The following is a 24139-nucleotide window of genomic DNA, read 5'->3' on the forward strand; positions in this document are numbered from 1 at the left end:
TTACCCACAGCCACCTCATACAACTTGGTAACATTAACATTCTAGGTGCTATGAGCATTACTAGTACTTCCTCCATGTTCAGCTTGATCTTTTAGCTCCACCACACTCTGATTTACTGAAACAAGACAAAGAAAATTTTTAAAAACAGTGAAAGATTTTCCAAAATCTTTTTTTCTTGGTAAACAGATACAACATTTAAAGCACTTCAACCAGGAGTTTGCATTCATTATTGATGCTTAATCAGGCACTTTTATACATTTACGGAGATACTGCACAGAACAAGTCCTTCTGGCCCTCTGAGCCAGGCCACCCAGCAACCCCTGATTTAACCCTAGCCTAATCATGGGAAAATTTACAATGACCAATTAACCAACTAATTGATAAATCTTTGGAATGTGGGAGGGAACTGGAGAACCTGCAGGAAATTCTCTCGGTCACAGGAGAACATTCAAACTCCTTATGGACAGCGAGCAGTCAGAATTGAACCTGGGTCGCAGGCACTGTAAAGTGTTGTACTAACCACTAACTACCTTCTGTTGATATACATTTTGTTATATCATGCCTTTTGTTAACACAATTTTGTAATTGAATAATATGCCTCAATCTCTCTGTAGCAAAGCTGTCCCACTACTTATGAGGATTGGTTGAGCAAGCTAGGGTTTTTCCACTTTGGAGAGGATGTTGAGAAGTGACTTGATAGAGTTATACAAGATATTAAGAGGCCTCAATAGAGTGGATGGCCAGAGACTTTTTCCCCAGGGCAGAAATGGCTTGAATGAGGATGAATAATTTTAAGGTGACTGGAGGAAGTTATTGTCAGAGATAGTTTTTTTAAAAAACAAGGGGAGTGGTAGCTGTGTGAAATACACTGTCAGGGGTGGTGGTACAGACAGATACATTACGAACATTTGGGAGCCTCTTGGATAGGTACTTAGAGAAAGAAAAATTAAGGGATATCAGGGAGGTAAGGGTTTGACCTTGAAAATAAATGGTTGGCACACATCATGGGCAGATTGGTCTGTACTGTTCTATGCTCCAATCAAAATGTACCACTAAAATCTATTGCCTGTCTTGATCACAAAACATAACAATGAAAGAACTAATACAAAAATCTGTATTAATGAATATCCTACATGCGAGTTAATAAAAAGTTTTAGCTTATTAATTTTGCCTTCAGGAAAGCAATACCTACCCTTACTGCAGCACAAGCCATTTTGCAAGTCACAGATGATTTATCCTTCAGGGTCTTCTGGAGTAAAGGAACACAATCCTCCAAACTGATGCCATACCCTGGAAAGAAAGACAGGGAACAAGTCCATGAATTGATGTGCTCAGGAAAGATTGCTGTATTAATTTGCACGTAGACATCTATCACACACAACAGTTGTGTGGGTTGGTCAGGCTGCATTTGGAGAGGTCACCCTGCTGCAGGGAAGATGCCATTAAACTGGAAACAGTGCAGAGTAAATATACGAGGATGTTGGGTTATGGAGAGAATGAGCAGTTTGTGACTTTATTCACTGGAGCGTAGGAGAATAGAGTGATCCTGCAGAGGTGTATAAAACATGAGGGGCATATTTATAGTGAATGCATGGACATTTTCTGCAGGTTAACACACACACACATGCTGGAAGAATTCAGCAGACCAGGCAGTATCAATGAAAAGGAATAAGGAGTCATTGTTTCAGGCCAAGACCATATCCTGATGAAGGGTCTCAGCTCGAAACTCATTATTCCTTTCCATAGATGCTGCTTGACCTGCTGAATTCCTCCAGCAGAAAGCACATAAGCACGTGTGTGAGAGAGAGCGAGACAGAGAGAGTGAGAGAGAGAGTGCGCGTGCAAGTGCATTAGTTACTCTGGATTTCTAGCATCTATAGTAACTCACGTTTACTTTCTCTTCCCCCCCCACCCCCCAGAGTAAACCATGAATGAGAAGGCATAAGTTAAAGAGTGAGGGGAGAGATTTTATAGGAAGCTGAGGGACAACTTTTCCACCCAGAGTGATCAGTATAAGGAATGAGCTACCAGAGGAAGCAGTTGAATCAGGTTCATTCACAACATTTAAAAGACACTTAAACAAGTAACATCACACAAACTATCAGACTAACAGCATATTAGAAGGATATTATCCATTTACCTGTTGTGCCTCGCACCACAGCAAGCCAACTTTCTGGATTAAATCGAGTCTTAATCAGAACAGAGTGAATGAATGTTGAACAGAGGAGTGCTGTGGCACCTCTTATTTGTGGATCTCCATGGCTGACATATTTCAAAATGTCTGATATGCACTGTTCTTCTGTGGAATGAGAGGAATTAAGACATGATGAGGTCATCTCCGAAAATATTTCAAATTCAAGTTTAATTGTCATTCAACCATACACATGTATACAGCCAAACAAAACAGCATTTCTCCAGGGATAAGGTGCAAAACATAGTACATACAGTCACACACAGCACATACAGTCACAAAATAGTATTAGCACAGGTCCTTAAGTAGCATGGCCTGAAGACTGATGGTGCATGGGATGTTGTCCTGTTTCTGCAAGAAATTTACAGCAGTTCCTCTTTTTGCTGGCTCAACAGATGAAGGCAAACCAGCTTGTAGCATGCTGGGTTAGCCACAAGCATTCCAGCTTGCCTTCCAAGGTGTGACACTGGACAGCAGCACCGAGCTCCCCACCAGTCTCACCAATGAACCAGACTTAGTTAACAATGATCACAAGAAAAATGTTTAGCACACACTTTTGCACCATTTGTTGGACCCAGAGAGGCCACTGCCACCAAGCCATTTTACATCTCACATCTGAACAAATATTAAAATTTGCAAATACGAGAAATTTATCCAAAGGAAATGTACAGAACTCCAGATGTGGTCCCATCAGGTTGAAGTACATTTTTATTCCTGCTCACAAGCCCCATTATAACATACCTCCTGCTTTCCTGCACCTACGTGTTGGTTTTTGGTGTACGTCTTTCACCATTTACCTCTCGTTTCCAAAAGTCCTCATCTTTTTCAGTACGCTGCAAACTTCACATCAAAATATAGCATCTCCAGCACCAGCCTACCCCCCATCAAGGATATTTACACAGAAAGACTCCGGAAAAGGGACAGTAACATGATGAAGGATTCCACCCACCCTGCTCATGAACTGTTTGTCCTACTCCCATCAGGGAGGAGGCTACCTTCCATCCACACGAAGACCACCAGACTCAAAAGCAGTTACTTTCCCCAAGCATTAAGGCTGATCAACACCTCCACCCACTAACTCATCCCACCACCATTATTTTATCATTTCCTATCAGTCACCTTAAATACAAGACAATCCTGTGCATAGCATTGCTTTATGGACATACAATGCATGTATACAAGCTATCTTACGTATTTATCTGTATTATGGTTTTTATTATTGTGTTCTTTACCATTTTGTTTTTTTTTGTGCTGCATCAGATGTGGAGTAGCAGTTATTTTGTTGTCCTTTACACTTGAATACTGGAAATTACATGAAGTAATCTAAGTTTTTTTTTTCCCCTTGTCCTGATGACTTACCCAGCTTATCCAAATCAGCTTGAAGCCGCTTCACATACTCCCCTACTTACAATTTTGTGTGATGGCAAAGGTTTGCAATCAACATCACTGTGGTGGGCTGGATTTCAAATAAAGATGAGACTGAGTGTAAGAAGGAGATAGCATCCAACAGTATAGTGTCAATACCACAAACTTTCCTTCAATGTCAGCAACAGGAAGGAGCTGGCCATTGACTTCAGGAAGCTGGACAGATTACGTGACCTTGTCTGGATTAACGATGTTGAGATGGAGATGGTTGTGAGCTTCAAGTTCCCAGCTGCAATTATCACCAACAATTTGTCCTGGCCCAGCCACAGACACTACAGGTAAAAAGCACACAATTGCCTCTATGTCCTCAGAAGGCAAAGGAAATTTTGCTTGACCTGGATGACTCAAAGCTTCATACTTGCATCCTTTCCAGATACAGCACAGCATGGAACGGCAAATTCTCCACAAGAAGTTACTGAGTTGTGAACACAGCCCAGTCTATTATGCAATCCAGCCTCCCCTCCATGGATTCAGTCTGCACTTCCAGCTGTCTCAGGAAAGCAGCCAACGTAACCAATGATCCTTCCTACCTACTCTCAACTCCCCTCTCTTATCAGGCAGAAGATACAAAATCCAGACTCAAAGATAGTTTATCTCACTGTCATCAGACTCACGGTTCCTGAGGGTTGTTATAATCATGGGTGGTAATGGGAACAAGCTCCCACTACTTATTAAATGCTGCAAAAAAAAACAACAACATATTTCATGACACGTGAGTGATGATAAACCTGATTCTGATATGGGTCTCTATTGTCGACAGAGTGGGAATGGGGCAGGGAGAGAGAATCAGGGTTGAGAAAAGAAAGGAGAGGGAGTGGGAAGCACCATAGAGACATTCTGTAACGATCAATAAACCAACTGTTTGGAATCAAATGACCGTGCCTGGTGTCTCAGAGGTGGGTGTGTCTGCACCCGCACCACCCCCTGCCACTTATCACACACCTTTCCTGCAGCACTCCACCTTCACCACTTCCAACATCCTTTGCTCCCATCAGATTTACAAATTCTCTCTCTGCTCCATTTTGACAAATACAGTACTGTACAAGTCTTAGGTACTGTAGCTATATATACATGCCTAACACTTTGCACAGTACTGTACGTTGCCAATGCACTTGCACTTTGTAGCCACAACATTATATTCCATATTGTTTTCTTTTTACTACCCCGATGTACTTACATATGGCAAGATCTGTCTGCATGACACAGACAAAAGCTTTTCACTGCTTCTCACTGTTTCCTTAAGTGTTGCAATTGAACCCATATCCATCCCTTCTATTCATTCCACTCTCACACCACCCAGTAGGAAAATTCCCCCTCAGATTTCCCTTTAAATAATTCACCTTTAACCTATGACCTCTAATTCTAGTCTCGCCCAACCTCATTAGAAAAGGAGTACAGGAGTTGAGTTGTTATGTTGAAGTTTTGGAGTATTGTGTGCAGTTTTGGCCACCTACCTACAAAAACAATATCAATAAGTTTGAAAGAGTGCAGAGAAAGGTTACAAGGATGTTGCCAGAACTTGAGGATCTCAGTTGATATGAAAAGGTTGAATTGGTTAGAGCTTTATTCCCTGGAGCATAGAAAAACGAGGGCAACGTGAAAGAGGTGTACAAAATTATAAGACCATAAGACATAGGAGCAGAATTAGGCCATTTGGCCCATCGAGTCTGCTCCACCATTGGCTATGCTTTTATCCCTTCCTCTGCCCCATTCCCCAGCCTTCTCCTCGTAACCTTTGATGTCGTGTCCAATCAAGAACTAATCAAACTCTTGAATACACTCAAAGACCTGGCCTCCACAGTTGCCTGTGACAATAAATTCCACAAATTCACCACCCTCTGGCTAAAGAAATTTCTCTGCATCTCTTGTTTTAAATGGATGCCTTTTATCCTGAATCTGTGCCCTCTTGTCCTAGACTCCCCCACCTTTCCACATCTACTCTATCTAGGCCTTTCAACATTTGAAAGGTTTCAATGAGATCCCTCCCTTCATCCTTCTAAATTCCAGCAAGTATAAACCCAGAGCCATCAAACATTCCTCATGAGTAAATGAGGTTGGGTGAGACTAGAACTGGAGGTCATGGGTTAAGGGTGAAAGGTGAAGTGCTGAAGGGGAACATGAGGTGGAACTTCTTCACTCCAAGGGAGGTAAGAGTGTGGAACGAGCTATCTGCCAAAGTGGTGGATGCAAGTTCAATTTCAACATTTAAAAGAAATTTGTGTAGGTACATGCCTGGGAGGGCTAGGGAGAGCTATGGAACGATGCAATTTGATGGCACTGAGCAGATAAATAGTTCGGCATGGTCTAGAAGTGCCGAAGGGCCTATTTCTGCATTGTAGTCCTTTCTGACTGGGCTTTGATCCACCTTGGACTAATGCACTATTTGCCTCCCTCATATGCATGAGTTATAACCTCACAGTCAATGGGCAGGTTAATGACCTGGCAAGGTCATTTCTGCATCTTTCAATAAACATAACTAGAAGGTTCAATCCTGAGAAGTAGCAGTGGAGGAAATGGAAGAGGTCAGGAAAGAGAGAAGAGCAGATCAGTCTGGGAGAGAAGGAAGAAAATGGGGTGAGGGGTGGAAGGAACAGAAATGTACGCAAAGACAAAGAGATATAAATTTGAAGTAAGACACTGGGTAGCAGGAAAGAGAATGAGAACACTAGGAAGAGTTATTGGGGAAGGTAATTCATTATTTTTTACATTACAACTAATAAAGCAGTTCTGTAAAGGCAGTGGCTTTTTCCTTTGTGTAACACACAATCTTACAACAGTTACTGATAATCCCAGGATCAGAATATTAACATAGAACAATAAATACAGCACAGAACAGGCCCTTCGGTGCAGGATGTTGTGCCGTCCAATTAACCTACTCCAAGATCAATCTAGCCACACATACCTCTCTATTTTTCTTTCAATAATCAATAAATTATTCCATCATTACTGCAGTTGTGACTCACTCTTGGAAACACACCGTACTAATCCAATTACCTTGAACCTCTAGAACTTCAAGCGAAGTCCTGTATAGTTTATTGAAGAAAGCTTCAGGATGAAGTCCAATGGCTGCTCCAACGCAACTAACGGCCAATGCTTTGACACTCACCCGGACTTCTCTGTCAGGGATAAGACCTGTATCAAAGAAAAATCTTGAATGAAATATTCCACAGCAAGAACAAAAAAAGATGAAAGCTGATGCCATTCCAATACAGCAGCTTACCATTCTTCTGACCGGTTAAAAGGAAAGATGCACTAAGAAGACGAACACAATGGACTAAAGGTGCTGCATTTTCATCAGTATAATGGCCGATGTCTCCCTTTATCCGGCATGGCTGTTTATAAAGATAAAGGAAGATAAAGATTTGCTTTATTTGTTATTATCCAACATGACTGTTTGAAAAGCAAAAATAATTTTTGAAGTCAAGTGATCAAACTTTGAGTTATTAAATTCAGTGAGCAACAAGGTATTCTACAATCAGTTCTTCCAACTGCTGGAGGAACTGGAGCATCATAGCCACTTATGGATCATTTCTGAATCATCATTGCGTGATCTGCCTTAGCCTATCTCATTTGTATCCGAACAGTCACACGGGAAAATGCTCAGATCTTGTATTTCTGTGCACCATTCAATGAAAATTACTGGTAATGTTGTGGTGTTGAATGAGGGCTATCTTCAGTAACAAACAATCTGCTGGAGGAACTCTGGGTCAAGCAGCACCTGTGGGGGTAGAGCAAAACACAGTAATGATGTTTTGACTCAAAATACTGACAATTCCTTTCACTTGCAGATGCTGCTCAACCTGCTGTTCTTCCAGCACATTGCTTTTTGACTTCAGATTCAAGCAAATTTTTACACCTCAATTTTCAATAATACTACTGGGGGACGAAAGGACCCTTGTGACAAAATAAATGGCCAATTTGGGGAAAGATAAGAGCAAAGTCTCAGGATTTATACTGTGTACATGATATAATCTGCCTTTGGATATTTACCTGTAAACATTAATCCAAACACAAGATTAAACACCATAAGTTCCAATTGTGTCAAATTGGTGAATGATGTTTCCTTCACAAGACACTTCAAAAAAAAAAGGGAGAAACTTATCTCCATTCCACACAAACATAACTCCCAAAAATGAATGATTTCAAAAGGACACAAATGGAAAGTTGCACAGCAGGGGAACAGCTGGTGGAAACACAAAGAAATCCTAAACTTATTATGATTGAGCTAGCAAACAAAATTACATCTTAATAAATTCTATGCAATGATTCCATAGTAACTTCCTTAATATGTGAATTATTTAGCTACTCAAGAAACTGTAATAAACTAAATGATCTTTTAACCAATTTTTTGGTGGAGGTGATTAAGGGAGATATTGAGCTTGGATTCTTCACACCCACACCAGCAGATAGCAGTTGCCTCAGCTTGATGTGCTGTCAAAACAATGACACCTTCAGCATTGCATCATCCTCCTTCAACAGCCCATCAAATCATGGATTAATTGCTTCTACTCTGGTCCTATGACTTCCAAGGACAATCTGAGACCTGCATATATTATCACCAGTGAGGCACAAGTGGGAAGGTAAGCAGGTAGATTTTGTGGTGCTCTGCATCTTCCACTGCTCTGTATGCTACCCACACATTGGCTCGAGATTCTCAGTCCCATCATAGAAATGTTTCCTACCCTCATGGATCAAGGGTTCTGAGGAATTATTGGGAATGTCACCTTTTTAACCAAGGAGGCTTTGAGAATATTTTCAATCTTTTTGCCTATCCACATGATACTTCACTTCTCAATTGCAGAATTCCAAACTGAGCACTTTTTTCCCAGAAATCTAGTTTCCATTACTGAAGTTATACAACTGGTCCAATGGAGCCAACCAAGTATTACCAGGGCTGCAATATTATGGATAAGAACACAACAGAATTTCTCTTCACTCCTGCCTGTTGAATGTTGGATCAATACCTCTTAGCAGTGATCATTACGGCCTGGATTATGTATTCAAATCCATTTCTTGAACCCATAATACGTTAAGCAGATCAAACAAATTCACATATTAACAGACGGAGGCTGTTTTTAACGTGGGACATCAGCTTCAAAGCTTCACAACTGAAGGAACAGATTTATCTTCTCTCATTCCTGGACCAAAAGGGCTAAAATGCTGCTTAGACAAATAAATGATTCATGATAATGATAATGAAGGACACCAACACACTAATTATTCAGGTTCCTGAATTCAGAAACTTATCACATCTACATACAAAACATGCAAGTTATCTACATAATATTTCCTACTTTCAGCTTTTATTCTAGTACACCTTACCTCTTCCCACCAGAACACTTATCTGCTCTTGTATATTTACCTGCACATTTACTGGTAGGTCAGAAAGTTTAGAGTTGAAAAAAATATATCAAGTCAAAGTTCAAAGTAAATTTATTATCAAAGTACATATACGTCACCATATACAACTCTGAGATTCATTTTTTGTGGGCATACTCAGTAAATCCACGAAACACAATAGGATCAATGAAAGACCAATGCGCAAGAGACAAACGCTGCCAGTATGGGAGGAAAACAGTAATTATTATTATAAATAAATATTGAAGACACAAGATGACCAGTCTTGAAAGTGGTTGCGTGAACCATTCAGTGATCGGGTGAGTGAAGTTATCCCCTCTGGTTCAAGAGTCTGAGGGGTACTAACTGTTCTCAAACCTGGTGGTGCAGGACCTGAGGCTCCTGTACCTTCTTCCTGACGGCAGCAGCGAGAAGTGAGCCTGGCCTAGATGGTGGGGGTTCTTGATGACGGATGCTGTTTTCCCTCAACAGTGCGCCATGTAAATGTGCTGAATGGGAGGGCTTTACCCTTGATGGAATGGGCTGTATCCACTACTTTTTGTAGGATTTTCCATTCAAGGACATTCATGTTTCCATACCAGACTGTGATGTAACCAATTAATAAACTCACCCCCACACATCTACCGAAATTTGTCAAAGTTTTTGATGTCAAGTCCTGACCTGTTTACATCTTACCCACTATTTGGCCATCAATACTCTAACTACTTTTCTAAACTTGATGTCATTTTTCATCTTCAACATGGCACCAAGTTTAGAAATGAAATCCTTCCTCTGCAAAACAATTAACAAAACAACTGCATTTGTTCCACTTACTGTCCACTTTGTTGCACTTACAGTTCCAACCAAGATATCAACTGCAAATAATTCTAAACAATTGCTAACAAATCCAAACTGGACCTTAAAACAACTTGCCCCATGTATTTTAAAACTTCTTACAAAAAAGTATTTTTTTTCTTTTTCAGTAGCTGTCAATATGAGGAATATTTTCAAAATAATATACAGGTCTACAATCTCTTATCCGAAATCCTTGAGGCCAGTTGCATTTCGGAATTCAGAAATTTTTGGATGTCAGAATCCCTCCTTATTGGTACCAGGACACCCCCCCCCCCCACCCGCGGATACCAAAAAACACATATGCTCAAGTCCCTTATTTAACCTGGCTCAGTGTGGGTGGACTTTAGGACACGGTGGAGCTCTAGACCTATGCACATCTTCCCGTATATTTTAAATCATCTCTAGATTACTTATAATATCTAGTACAATGTAAATGCTATGTAAATAGTTGTTGTACTGTATTGTTAAGGGAATAATGACAAGAAAAATATTTTACTTCCAACAAAAACATTCAATAAAACATTAAAATAAACAGCTTCAAACAAACCAAATCAAACACATGGTAAATGACTTATTGGAATAAATGCAGAATGTCACTATAACACTTCAGTAACTTGTCTTTCTGTTTCTTTAAATCATATACAGTGGTAGTTCCGACACCATATTCTTCAGTAAGACACCACACAGACACACCACGACCAAGCTTCTGCAATAACTCCACTTTCTGCGTTATTGATAATGATAGATGCTTCCTTCTCTTTTTCTCATTGTTACCCGTAAGGGTATCTGCAGCTGTTTTTGACATTTTCACAGTGAAATTAAACGAAGCCAACAGAGAACACAAAATATCAGCGAACAGCAAATGCACATGTAACCAGTACGAGTGCTGAGCCACAACTGACGTCTGGCAGCCTCTGCTAGTGCTGCAACGTCACACCTGAGTAATGTCAGCTGTTGGCAAAAAAAACTTTGGTTTTCGAAGCTTTTTGGATTTCAGAATTTTGGATAAGGAATTGTGGACCTGTATTTGGTATTGACAGCACCTTCTGTTCAAAATTGTGGGGAAACTAAATGACTCTGTGTAGATGACTCAATGCACAGTTGTGACACCAAAGCGTAGTTTGGAATCTCCATCCCATGCCACTACATTCTCAGTCTTCTACTCTGCTCCAAAGAATCAGAATGGAAATGAAATAAACACCTTATCTTCCAACTAGGCACAATACTGACTTCTCAGGTAACAATTTCACACATTTCTGCTACTCCCATTTGTAACCATTATACTTTATTCGTTAGAGACACTAGAACAAGAAACTGCAGGTGCTGAACCAGGAGCAAGGAAATCTAGATGAGGGATCCCAACCACAACATCGCCTGTTTATTTCCCTTCATGGATGCTGCCTGGTCTGCTGAGTTACTCTGGCAGTTTTGTGCTGTACTTTAATTCATCATTGGGCTAAGACCATAAGAGATAGGTCATTTGGCCCATTGAATCTGCTATTCCATCAGATTAATTTATTTATCCTCTCAACCCCATTTTTCTGCCTTCTCCCTGTAGCCTTTGACACCCTAATCGAGAACTTATCAATCTCTGTATCTCCACTTTTCCAGTAACTGGCCTCCACAGCCAACTGTGGCAATGAATTCCACAGATTCACCAGCCTCTGGTTAAAGGAATTGCTCATCTCTGCTCTCATGGGACGACTTTGTATTTTGAGGCTGTCCCATCTGGTCCTGGATTCTCCCATGACTGGATACGCCCTCTCCACATTTACTCCATCTAATCATTCTAAAGATAGAAGCATCAATGGCAAGGTTAGCTTTTATTGCCCATTCTTAAATTAAGATGCTAGAGGTCCAACCCACCATCATCATAAATTAGCAAATTGGGAAACAAACAGGAAACTGAATGAGACAGAAGACTAAGTACATGACCTTATTGAATGGCAGGCCTCACGAGCTATTATGCCTGTTCTTGTTCCAACAACCTCGATTGAATTCCTTGCCATAGACGGCTGTGGCAAGTCACTGGATATATTTAAAGTGGAGGTTGATGGGTTCTTGATTAGCAAGGACGTCGAAGGTTACAGGGAGAAGACAGGAGAATGCGGTTGAGGGGAAACATAAATCAGAGATGATGGAATGGCGGAGCAGACTCGATGGACCAAATGCTCCAATTCTGCTCCCATGTCCCATGGTCTTAATGCTGACCAACACAGTTGTAATCATTTTCTTCGGTAGTCCACGGTGTAACCGTACCTCATTATAAATAAGCTTTTCCTATTCTCCCTCCAAGAGGACCACAACCTTGTGGCTTGGAGGCTAGTGTGCCTCAGTGACCCAGAGAGCGATGTTGGCTGGAGTCAGGGCTTTATGTTTTGGCTCTTGGTCAGGTCACCCTTGCCAAATGTGTCAAAAGGTAGAGGCTAGACTAAGAGTGGTCCACTGGTGTTCACAGTTCAGGGGTTCAGCTCAGGGCCAACAACCATAATTGGTAAAACAAAATTGTTAAGGAAATAGCAATGAAGAATCCTTCTATATCTGAGTGCGACGGTATTCCTGAGTCTTCAACCAGCACCTGCATGACTGACAGTAGTGAAAACCAAGAAGAAGCTACTGACATGATCACGGAAGCCCTGAACATCCCCATAGATGCTGCCCTAAATGCCTGTGGTGTAACATGCAGTAAGTTTTCCGCTCTCAGTTGTAAAGCTCTTATACTTGATGAGTCTGTGCCCACTGGTGTGACATCCAATCATCAAAATATAGCCTAATTCTATGTACTCACAATTTTTGATCAAGGCAGAATCTTCTGATATTTCTATCTATAAATCAAATCTTTGTAAGCTACACTTTGCCCAAGAGTATAAGTGACTCGGCTTTGTGCCAATGAGCAATGAGCAAAGTCCAATGAGCAGTTAATAATGCATCACATTTTGGCAGATAAAAAAAAATCTTATTGTGCCTCATTTATACACAGAATCAATGCCAAAGAGAAAAACAAATTAGCAAAGGCAAATTTATGGAAACTTGAGCCACTATTAACCCATTATGTTTTATTCATTTATAAAAAAAAAACCACATCCAACTTGTTATAAAATGGATAGATGATAAGTTCATTACTTTCTATAGCTTAGCAGAATCAATTCTGCTACAAAATTTATGGAAGGTTTAGATACAAGCCTCAAGAAATTGCAGTTTGTGCAGTTGTAATAAACCCCTCATATCTGCCTCTAATAAAACTATTTTGTGGGGAACGATAAATGACCAAATAAAACTATCTAAACTTAGTGGCCAATTTATTAGGTAACATCTTCTTGTTAATGCAAATATCTAATCAGTCAATCATGTGGAAACAACCCAATGCATAAAAGCACGCAGACACAGATAAGAGGTTCAGTTGTTCAGACCATACTTCAGAATGGGGAAGAAATGTGATCAAGTGACTTTGGATCATGGAATGATTGTTGGTGCCAGATGGGGTGGTTGGGGAATCTCAGAAACCACAACTGATTTTCATGCACAACAGTTTCTAGAGTTTACAGAGAATGGTGCAAAAGAACAAAAAAAAAATCTAGTGAGCGGCAGTTTTATGGATGAAAATGTCTTGTTAATAAGAGAGGTCAGAGGAGAATGGCCAGACTGGTTCAAGCTGACAGGAAGGTGACAATAACTCAAACAAACACATTACAACAGTGGTGTGCAGAAGAGCAATCCTGAACCCTGAAGTAGTTGGACTACAGCAGAAAACCAAAGACATTGAGTATATTCCACTACGTTCACATTCAATAATTCAGTGTGATTCACTGGTTCTTTACATGAGCCAAGATGAATCAAACCGGGAAAAAATTACAAGTTAACAGGTTTATGAAGAACTTCAATGGAATTTATATATTCTTTAATCAGATCTGACAACAACGACCTAGGATAATAATTCAGTTAATCCGCATGTTTAGTAGGTCAAAAATTGGAACTCAGGACATAAGAAATCTCACAAGAGCCTGCATTTAAGTACTGCTAAGGCAGAAAAATATTTTTGAGACAGCAGGACAAGCCTTGCCTCATGTGAAGTATTGTGTGTATCTACCAACAGGAAAGATGCCTGAATGAGTATAGAGAAAATTTACAAGGATGTTTCTGGGACTGAGTTATAGGACCTGAATTATAAGAAAATGTTGGATAGATTAGGACTTTATGCTGGAGCTCTAGAGAATGAGCACTGTAAGAATTTCAGTATATTAAATAGAACTATTAACTGGAGATCTGATAGAGGCAAACAAAATTTTGAGGGCATAAACAGGGTAAAGACAGGTCACGTCCACCGAGGTTGGGCGAGACTAAAACTGGAGATTATGAGTTCAGAGTGAAAGGTGAGATCTTTCTTTTTACAATATTTTTATTCAGAAGAAAAAACAAGATTTACAGAGTGCAACACTTAGATACATCTCAACATAAATTGTGTACATTCATATATTGTAATAAAATTGATCAAAATGGTATAGCATATCACATAAAGGTATTACCACTCTGTAGTCAAAAATTTAAAGATAGGTCATACATCATAAAATAAATTTTTTATATAAAAAAATGTCAACCCCCTACCAACTACCAAAGAAAAAAGCTGATGGATGATAATGGGTAATTAGGAAAAAAAACATATTCGCTTAAGAAGAGAAGATAGAAATATACATAAAAGTCTGTGCACTGTTAAACTTTATAAATTGGAAAAGTAATTTAGGAAAGGTCCCCAGTTATCATAAAAAGATTGTTTTGAATTTAAGACTGAGCAAAGGATCTTCTCTAAATTTAAATAAGACATAATATCACGTATCCATTGAAGATGTGTAGGAGGGGTAGACTCCTTCCATTTAAGCAAGATTGCTCTCCTTGCTAAAAGAGAGGTAAAAACTAAAGCCTGTAGGTTTGGAGTATTTAAAGTTATATCTTCATTTGCAATAATACCAAGCAAGGCAGTAAGGGGATTTGGGTCAAATTGGACCCTAAAAAGTTGTGAGAAGGTATGGAATACTTCCCGCCAAAACTTTTCAATTTTAGGGCAAAACCAAAATATTTGAATGAAGAGGCATCAACAGAGTTGCATTTATTACAAAGTGGAGAAACGTTTGGATAAAAACTGGACAGCTTCTGTTTAGAAATGTAAACTCTATGAACCACTTTAAATTGTAGAAGAGAATGACGAGCACAGAAAGATGATTTATTAACCCGTTTAAGAATTTTATTCCATCTTTCATCAGAAATCTGACAATTTAGGTCATCCTCCCAAGCTTTTTTTATTTTATCTAAAAAGTCTTGTCTAGAATCAATCAACATGTTATAGATGTTATAGAACCATTAACAAAAGGTTTTAAATTTAAAAGATCATCCAGTAAATTTTTATCAGGACTGATAGGAAAAGTAGATAATTGGAAACGTAAGGAATCTCTAATTTGAAGGTATCTGTAAAAATGTGTTTTTGGCAGTGCAAATTTAGTTGACAATTGGTCAAATGAAGCAAGAGATCCTGAGATAAACAGGTCCCAAAAACACTTAATACCTAGTTCATCCCAATCCTTGAAGACTTTGTCAGTCATGGGAGATGATAATGAAAAATTCACTAAACCAAAAAATTTTCTAAATTGAGACCAGATCCTTAAACTTTGCTTAACAATTATGTTATATTTGTTTTATTTGCTGAAAAACAAGAGTATGATTCAAGAAGAGAGACAATAGAGGAATTTTTTTTTTACAGAATTAACTTCTAAGGAGACCCATGATGGGCAATCTTTATGATAAATGTAATAGGACCAAAAAGTAATATTCCTTATATTGGCAGCCCAATAGTAAAACCTAAAATTGGGTAGGGCTAATCCACCCATGTCTTTATTTCTTTGTAGGTAAACTTTACTTAAACGAGCTTGTTTATTATTCCAAATATAAGATGTTAAAATTGAATCTAAAGAATCAAAGTAGATCTTAGGAATAAAAATAGGTAAAGCCTGAAGAAGATATAAAAATTTAGGAAGAATTTTCATTTTAATCGAATTAATTCGGCCAATTAGGGATAAAGAAAGAGGAGACCATTTAGAAAGCGTCTTTTTCACATAATTCAATAAGGGGTTTAAGTTTTCTTTAAATAAATTATTGAAGTTTTTAGTAATTGTTACACCTAGATACGTAAATTGACTTGTAACAACTTGGAATGGAAATTTGGCATTTGATGACATTAGGTCATTTAAAGGAAATAACTCACTTTTATATAAGTTCAGCTTATATCCTGAAAAAAAAAACTAACTGGGAAATTAAAGAAAGAACCGAAGGTAAAGAAGTTTCAGTGTTAGAGATAAAAAGTAAAATATCATCAGCGTATAACGAAATTTTATGAGTCACACCTTCCCTTAGTATACCAGAAATGTCCTTAGATTCTCGAAATGCTATGGCTAAGGGTTCTATAGCTAAAGCAAAAAGTAAAGGACTAAGAGGGCAACCTTGTCTAGTTCCCTGCTGTAATTTAAAGGGCTTAGAAATTTGAGAGTTAGTAATAACCTGAGCAGTAGGAGACAAGTAAATTAATTTAACCCAACGAATAAAATTAGGCCCAAAATTAAACTTTTCTAAGGTCTTAAAAAGATAATTCCACTCAATCCTATTGAAGGCTAATACACACTCTGATTTTTTTTGGATGGTGAATATATCACGTTCAATAACCAACGTATATTAAAATGTGAGTAACAATTTTAATAAATCCTGTCTGGTCATGTGATATAATAGATGGTAAAATATTTTCAAGTCTTCGAGCTAAGATTTTGGATAAAATTTTTGCATCAACATTTAATAAAGAAATCGGTCTGTATGAAGAACATTCAGCTGGATTTTTTTTTAAGAATAAGAGAAATAAAAGCTTCATAAAAAGATTGAGGGAGAGAAACTTCCGGTGGCTGTAATGGAGTAGCTACGTGCTCCAAAATTATTCGCTTACTTTGCTGTTTAAACCTATCTCGGTGAGAGCACCACGAGTAGAAAGCAGTCTAAAAAAAGAGGCTACTTTAGAGACTTTGACTGAAATGGTTCAACAAATGTGAGAAAGACTCGAAAAATTGGATAAACTGGATGACTTGGAATCCAAGTTTGACGTATTACAGAATTCCTTTGACCTGGTTAAATCTGAACTGAAAACGCTTAATCGAAAACTTGGAAGTATACAGCAGACTGTGAATGACCATGAAATTCGTATTAAGCTACATGAAGAATCTCTGCCAGTGTTGTAGAAGGATATCAAAGGTTTCAAGAAAATTTTTAAGGAACAACTTAAAAAATACGACGCGTGACTGAAAAAACTTACAGATTTGGAGACCAGGAACCAAAGGTGCAATATCAGAATTCTTGGGCTTCCTGAAAAACTGGAGGGTAATCAACTTATTGATTTTTGTGCTCAAATACTAGAAAATTTATTCCCTGATATATTATCGGAACTACCAAAATTTGAGCGTGTTCACCGAGTTACCCCGCCTAATTGGGATCCTGCCAAACCTCGCTCTATTATCATTCGCTTTTATGACTATCAGATTAAAGAACAGATCCTTCGTGAATCAAGGAAGAAACGCATATTACAATTTCGTGATCAACAGTTTCAGATCGTTCAAGTTTATCTACCGGAAGTTGTAAGAGCTAGACAGGCTTTTAAAGAGGTCATGTCTGCTCTTTTTAAGTTTGGCTGTCACCTTTCTCTCAGAGACCCGTGTAAACTCAAGGTTACTACTTCTGATAATATGGTTTCTTGGTTTACGAAGCCTTAATCATTTGTTTAAGTAATTGGTGCCTTGTTATCTTTTAAACTATGCAAAATATGCAGGCAGACCACATCCATTTTCTCTTTTGCTGTTTTCCGCCTTTATACGGGTCCTCTAATGTTACTTCTTCGCAGCTCTTTTTAAACAATACGTTATATTCTTTCAGTGTTATGTTGATTTTTACCTTCCTTTTAGTAATTTGACTGAAAGTAATTATGTAGGGTATACATGTAGTAATTACTGAGGAATGAAATTATAGGGTGTTTTGCTTTACTTTAAATTCACTCTGATCTTTCCTATCTTTTGATTATTTATATACCTTTCTGTCTTTTGCTGTTTTTCAATAGTATATAATATTCTATATTTCTTATTGCTGGTTTTTGGCTTTTTCATTATTTTACCATTTTTGTCATTTTGTTTTTTTTCTCCCTTGAATGCCTTAAATTAGTCATGTAGGAAGCTATCTAAACCACTTCCCTTTCTAATTATTTTCTATTTGTTTCTTTATTCCTTTTTTTGCAGCCGCAAGTATATGTTGTTTTCCTTATCGGCTTCTACTAATATTTGATTTTATTGTCTTTCCTTTTTACCAAGATTAATACTTATATTTTCCCATAGTTTTTTTTTCCCCGTAAATAGCGGACTTAATTACCTTGATATTTTGTTTTTGTGTATATATATATGTTTACAATTGTTTATTCAGCACAGCTATACATATATATTTTTTCTGGAGCCACCGGAGTTTTGGGTTTGGGAACATTAGATTTAGTCTTCAGCCTCCCTTGGCGGATTTCTCTCTTTGGGGGTGGGGGGGGGGGAAATGGGTTCTTCCAGAAAGCTGATTGGATGCTTTTACTGTTTTATTTATTCACTATCTACATGTCTGTGATTACCTTTTATACATTACTAAAGGATACTTGATTGATTCTTTTATTAATATACTCAGTTTTAATGTGAAGGTCTAAATAACCCTGTTAAACGAAATAAGACTTTCTCTTATATCCGGAAACTTAAAACTCGTATAATCTTTCTTCAAGAAACCTATATTCGTAAAGATGATATTTCACGTTCTTTCAAAGGATGGAGGTATACATTTTCACTCACCCTCTCAATCTAGATCAAGAGGCGTCTCTATCCTGTTTGATCAGAATGTATCCTTGATTCAACATAATGTAATTTCTGATACAAATTGCTGCTTTGTTATTGTTTTGGGTAGTTTTGAGAATAAACTAATGGTATTTGCGAATGTATACGCTCCAAATACAGATGACTCCTTGTTCTTTGAACGTCTTTTCTCTTTTCTGCCTGATTTGAATCGGTATTCCTTGGTGATGGGTGGAGATTTTAATTTTTGGCTTGTTCCTATATTAGATCGCTCTTCAAATAAAACCCCTGTCACTAATAAATCGGTCTACTTTTTAAATCTTTTCAGAAATGGCAGGCAGTGACTAGTGGGGTACCGCAAGGCTCATTGCTGGGACCCCACAAGGCTCAGTGCTGGGACCCCAGTTGTTTACAATATACATTAATGATTTAGACGAGGGAATTAAATGCAGCATCTCCAAGTTTGCGGATGACACGAAGCTGGGCGGCAGTGTTAGCTGTGAGGAGGATGCAGGGTGACTTGGATAGGTTAGGTGAGTGGGCAAATTCATTGCAGATGCAATTTAATGTGGATAAATGTGAGGTTATCCACTTTGGTTGCAAGAACAGGAAAACAGATTATTATCTGAATGGTGGCCGATTAGGAAAAGGGGAGGTGCAACGAGACCTGGGTGTCATTGTACACCAGTCATTGAAGGTGGGCATGCAGGTACAGCAAGCGGTGAAAAAGGCAAATGGTATGTGGGCATTCATAGCAAAAGGATTTGAGTACAGGAGCAGGGAGGTTCTACTGCAGTTGTACAAGGACTTGGTGAGACCGCACCTAGAATATTGTGTGCAGTTTTGGTCCCCTAATCTGAGGAAAGTCATTCTTGCCATAGAGGGAGTACAGAGAAGGTTCACCAGATTGATTCCTGGGATGGCAGGACTTTCACATGAAGAAAGACTGGATCGACTAGGATTATACTCACTGGAATTTAGAAAACTGAGGGGGGATCTTATTGAAACGTATAAAATTCTAAAGGGATTGGACAGGTTAGATGCAGGAAGATTGTTTCCGATGTTGGGGAAGTCCAGAATGAGGGGTCACTGTTTAAGGATAAAGGGGAAGCCTTTTAGGACCGAGATGAGGAAAAACTTCTTCACACAGAGAGTGGTGAATCTGTGGAACTCTCTGCCACAGGAAACAGTTGAGGCCGGTTCATTGGCTATATTTAAGAGGAAGTTAGATATGGCCCTTGTGGCTAAAGGGATCGGGGGGGTATGGAGAGAAAGCAGGTACAGGGTTTTGAGTTGGATGATCAGCCGAATGGCCTACTCCTGCACCTATTTTCTATGTTTCTATTTCAATGTGGTATTCTCGACATGTGGTGTTTTTTGCACCCCCAAGAAAAGGAATATTCATATTTCTCTCAGGTTCATCATATGTACTCTCAGACTGACTATTTTTTATAAATAGAAACTTCCTTCCACTGGTACCATCCTGTGATTATAAGGAGATTGCTTTGTCTGATCATGCACCTGTGCTTCTGGCTTTAACATTACCTGCTTACTCTGTACCAAATAGAAGTTGGTTTTAACTTATTGTTATCTGATAAAAATTTTCTAAAGTTTTTGGAAAACCATATTACTTTTTACTTTAAGAAAATTTTAAAAGGAGATACTGCTGGTACTATAGTCTGGGATACTTTTAAAGCATATATCTGTGGAGAAATTATCTCTTAAAGAAAAAAGCTGACAAAGAAAGGTCTGACCTAGCAGCGATATTAAAAGATCTTGATCCAAAGTATGCCCTATCTCCAGATCCAAGTATATATAATAAGTGGATTGAAATCCAATCCAAGCATAATCTTCTGCTGACTTACCCAATTGAACGACAGCTGTTGAGAGATAAAACTCAATTTTACATTCACGGGGATAGAACAGGTAGTTTATTAGCCAATCACTTAAAATCCTTTAGTTAATTGTCAAATCATAGAAATTTTTAAAGATAATGGTACTAAGATATCCGACCATTCTGAAATTAACAGCGTATTTAAAGACTTTTACCTTAAGTTGTATCAGTCTGATTCTTCTTCAGATGATATCTATATGAATGCTTTTTTTCAGTAATATCAACATTCCTACCTAATAGGCTAATACAGTTAGATCAGCCTATTTCCAAAGAAGAAGTGGCTGAGGCCATATGTGCTTTACATTCTGGTAAGACCCCACGACCTGATGGCTTTCCTGGGGAGTTTTATAAAACTTTCACTATGTCACTTACACCTTATTTATCCTCTGTTTTACCAGAGTCCTTTAAATCAGGTAAACCCCCTCAATCTTTTTATGAAGGTGAGATGTTTAAGGGGAACATCTTCACTCAGAGGATGGTGAAAGTTTGGAATGACTACAGCAGAAGTGGTGGATGTAGGTTCAATTTCAACATAAGAGACATTTGGACAGATACGAGGACAGGAGGACTATGGGGGGAGGGGTAAATATGGTTCAGGTGCAGTCCTATGGACTATGCAGATTAATAGTTAGGCATGGACAAGATGAGCTGAAGGGTCTGTTTATGTGCTGTAGTTTTCTGTTACTATGACTCTAAAGCACAAAATTTACCTGAACAAAACAGATGGAGAGTGGTTTAGGAATTCCAGAGCCCAAGGTTTCAGCTATGGAAAGGATACCCACAAATGGAAGTGCAATTCTTTAGTGTCAGCTGTAAGATTGGGGTTCAATTCCTGCCACTGCCTGCAAGGGGTTTGGATGTTCTCCCTGTGACCACGTTGGGTTTCCTCCAGGTGCTCCAGTTTCCTCCCACATTTCAAAGATGTATGGGCTAGGATTAGTGAGTTGTGGGCACGTTATGTTGGCATTGCAGCATGGCAATGCTTGTGGGCTGCCCAGTATAATACTCATTGATTTGGTGCAAACAACACACTTCACTGTATGTTTCGTTGCACGTGACAAATAACGCTTATTTATCATCTTTTAAATTCATGTATAACGTTGGGATTGAACTGCCAGAGAAAGCAATTGAGGCAAGTACAATAGCAATATTTAAGAAAACATTTAGACTGGTACATGAAAGGAAACACTTAGAGGTAAATGGGCCAAACTCAGGCAAACAGGATTAGCTTAGATGAGTATCTTGGTCATTGTAGATAAACTGTCCAAAGGCCCTACTCTAGGACCGCGGTTCCCAACCTTTTTTATGCCATGGACCTCTACCATTAACCAAGGGATCCTTAGACTCCAGATGAGGAACCGCTGCTCTTGGACTCTGGAGGAGATTAGACAGATAGTGTGTAGGCCAAGGAGAAATGCTTAACATTAATACATTGACAGATGGAAGAAGAGTCTCATCATCAAGAACATAATAAAAAATTACAGACCACACACTTAAAAGATATAAACTATTGAACATATGGGTAAAGCATTGTGTGTCCAGGCATACCCTGGAATTCACAGATATTTTCACTTTCAAAAGTTAAACCATTTGCCCTAAAGTTCATTTGATTGTACAAACATTGTAAAGGTTTATACTGCAAGCAAATTTAATTAAGATAGCAACATTTAAACAATGGACATTTTTCAAAGCTATAAGTAACCCAAGTTACACTTTCTAAAATTCCTGTGTAATTCTGAATAGCAAAACATGGATAACTTAATGAAAAAAATTGACATAAATTAGCTAGATTCACTAATACTGTTGGAGAACACATTTACAAATTAGCAGATTTACCTCATAATGGATTCTGTCAAATTGAGAGATGCCCATACGAGCTACTGACATTCTCCGTCTACCTTGCACCGTTTCAGAGGCACAAGTTAATCATGCAACAAAGCACGATGACAAGGTTTTCCAAATATCATGCTGTAAATTAACCTCTACATAAAGCAGACCCAACGTAATCTTCATTCAATCCAAAGTTTATCAGGCAACCATCAAAAGAGCCCATCTTTGTACCTGATGGCTGCATTCAGTGAGGCGGGTGCTTGTTGGAAGTTACTGTGAAGAATCCCACTCTGGAAATATTGCAATGCTACCCGGAATCTCATTACTGATCATTAGTGGGCTTGGTAAATAATCAGATTCAGAGATATACTATATAGAAACAGGCCCTTCAGCCCAACTGGTCCACGGTGACCAAAATGTCAATCCATGCTAAACCTGTTTGCATGCCTTGGCCTTCTAAACCCTCCGATCCACATACTTATATATCGCATTCAATTTTCTTTTTAGTAACCCGATATAATTATTTTTGGCATCCAAAGCAAGAATAATTTTTTAAATGCAGAAGTACAGTCACATGTATCTTGGTACATGTGACAATAATAAACCAATACCACTACAAATGTCTTTTAAATACTGTAATTGTACATGCTTCCTCTGGCAGTTCATCCCATATACCCACCACTCTCTTCATGAAAAACTTGCCTCTCAGAACCACTTTAAATCTTTATCCTTTCATTTAAACCTATGCCCCCAGCCCCCCCTCCCTGGTTCATCAAGCCTCTTCTAGTTCGTTGAAAGACCCACTTTCTCACCTCTTTGCCTACCAATACATCTGTTAAATATTTATGAAATTCTCTTTTGAAGTTTACTATTAAATGTCAATCCAATGCCCTTCCAGATAGTGTTTTCCAGATGACAATACATTAAAAAATGTCACCACACATCTGGGTCATTTGCAAGTTTAGATCTTATTTTTCTTTTGATCAATAGCCCTTTCAAATGAAAATCATTTCTCCATACCTACATATGAAAAGCCTTAATTCCATACTGGAAAATTAAAATCTATACTTATACAGCCATGCCCAAAGGACACATCTCCAACTCCTCTAAACTTCTCCGCACGTCTCGGTACCTGTACATATTTGTACAAAATTTAAGATCATTTGAACCAAGGTAAATCAAACTATCTCATGAGATTCCAGGAATGCAAAACAAAGACTTGGTTTTAAGAAGCATCTGAAGTTGAGGGAGGGAACTCCAGAGCTTGTACCCTAAACTACTGAAAGCATTGCATCAAGTAAAATATTGAATGTAAGTGGCCAGAATTCAAAGAAAGCAGCACTCCGAATGTGTTGACACCTTTTCTAAAGCTGTTGTCCAGCATTAAGTGAAGTAGCCTCCTGCCAACAGACAGTTACCCCATATTTACTCTATAAAAAGCTTGCATAAGAATTACAACATAAAGACATCTCACCTTAGCTTCAAGATCTGCTGACTCAATGCAGTCATCCTTCGACACAAAACGATCAACACTGCTGTCAGAAGACTGCCGACTGTGGCCCATGTGACTTAACAAATGAGATTTGTTTATTGCTGTAAGATTAAGAGAAATTATTTTTCTCCTCTGCTCTTAACTAAAATAAAAATGTTCATCTTCATTTACTAGGTCCACTTGTGCCACTCCCTGGCTAAAGGCAGTAAGAGTAGCTAGTCTGG

General features: G+C 38.6%; 1 protein-coding gene across 2 annotated transcripts in view; it reads right to left on the reverse strand.

Annotated features, from left to right (window-relative positions):
• htt (huntingtin) overlaps positions 1–24139 on the reverse strand; it is a 264099-nt gene that overhangs the window by 149357 nt on the left and 90603 nt on the right. For both annotated transcript variants that reach the window (XM_059974136.1, XM_059974135.1), the window contains exons 13-17: positions 23898–24016; positions 6837–6948; positions 6611–6748; positions 2141–2299; positions 1193–1290 (exon numbers count right to left, since the gene is read on the reverse strand). In XM_059974136.1, the coding sequence (XP_059830119.1) occupies positions 1193–1290; positions 2141–2299; positions 6611–6748; positions 6837–6948; positions 23898–24016 (626 nt within the window). The remainder of the gene's footprint in view (positions 1–1192; positions 1291–2140; positions 2300–6610; positions 6749–6836; positions 6949–23897; positions 24017–24139) is intronic.

Source organism: Hypanus sabinus, chromosome 7 (genome assembly GCF_030144855.1).
Source record: "Hypanus sabinus isolate sHypSab1 chromosome 7, sHypSab1.hap1, whole genome shotgun sequence".
NCBI classification, from domain to species: domain Eukaryota; kingdom Metazoa; phylum Chordata; class Chondrichthyes; order Myliobatiformes; family Dasyatidae; genus Hypanus; species Hypanus sabinus.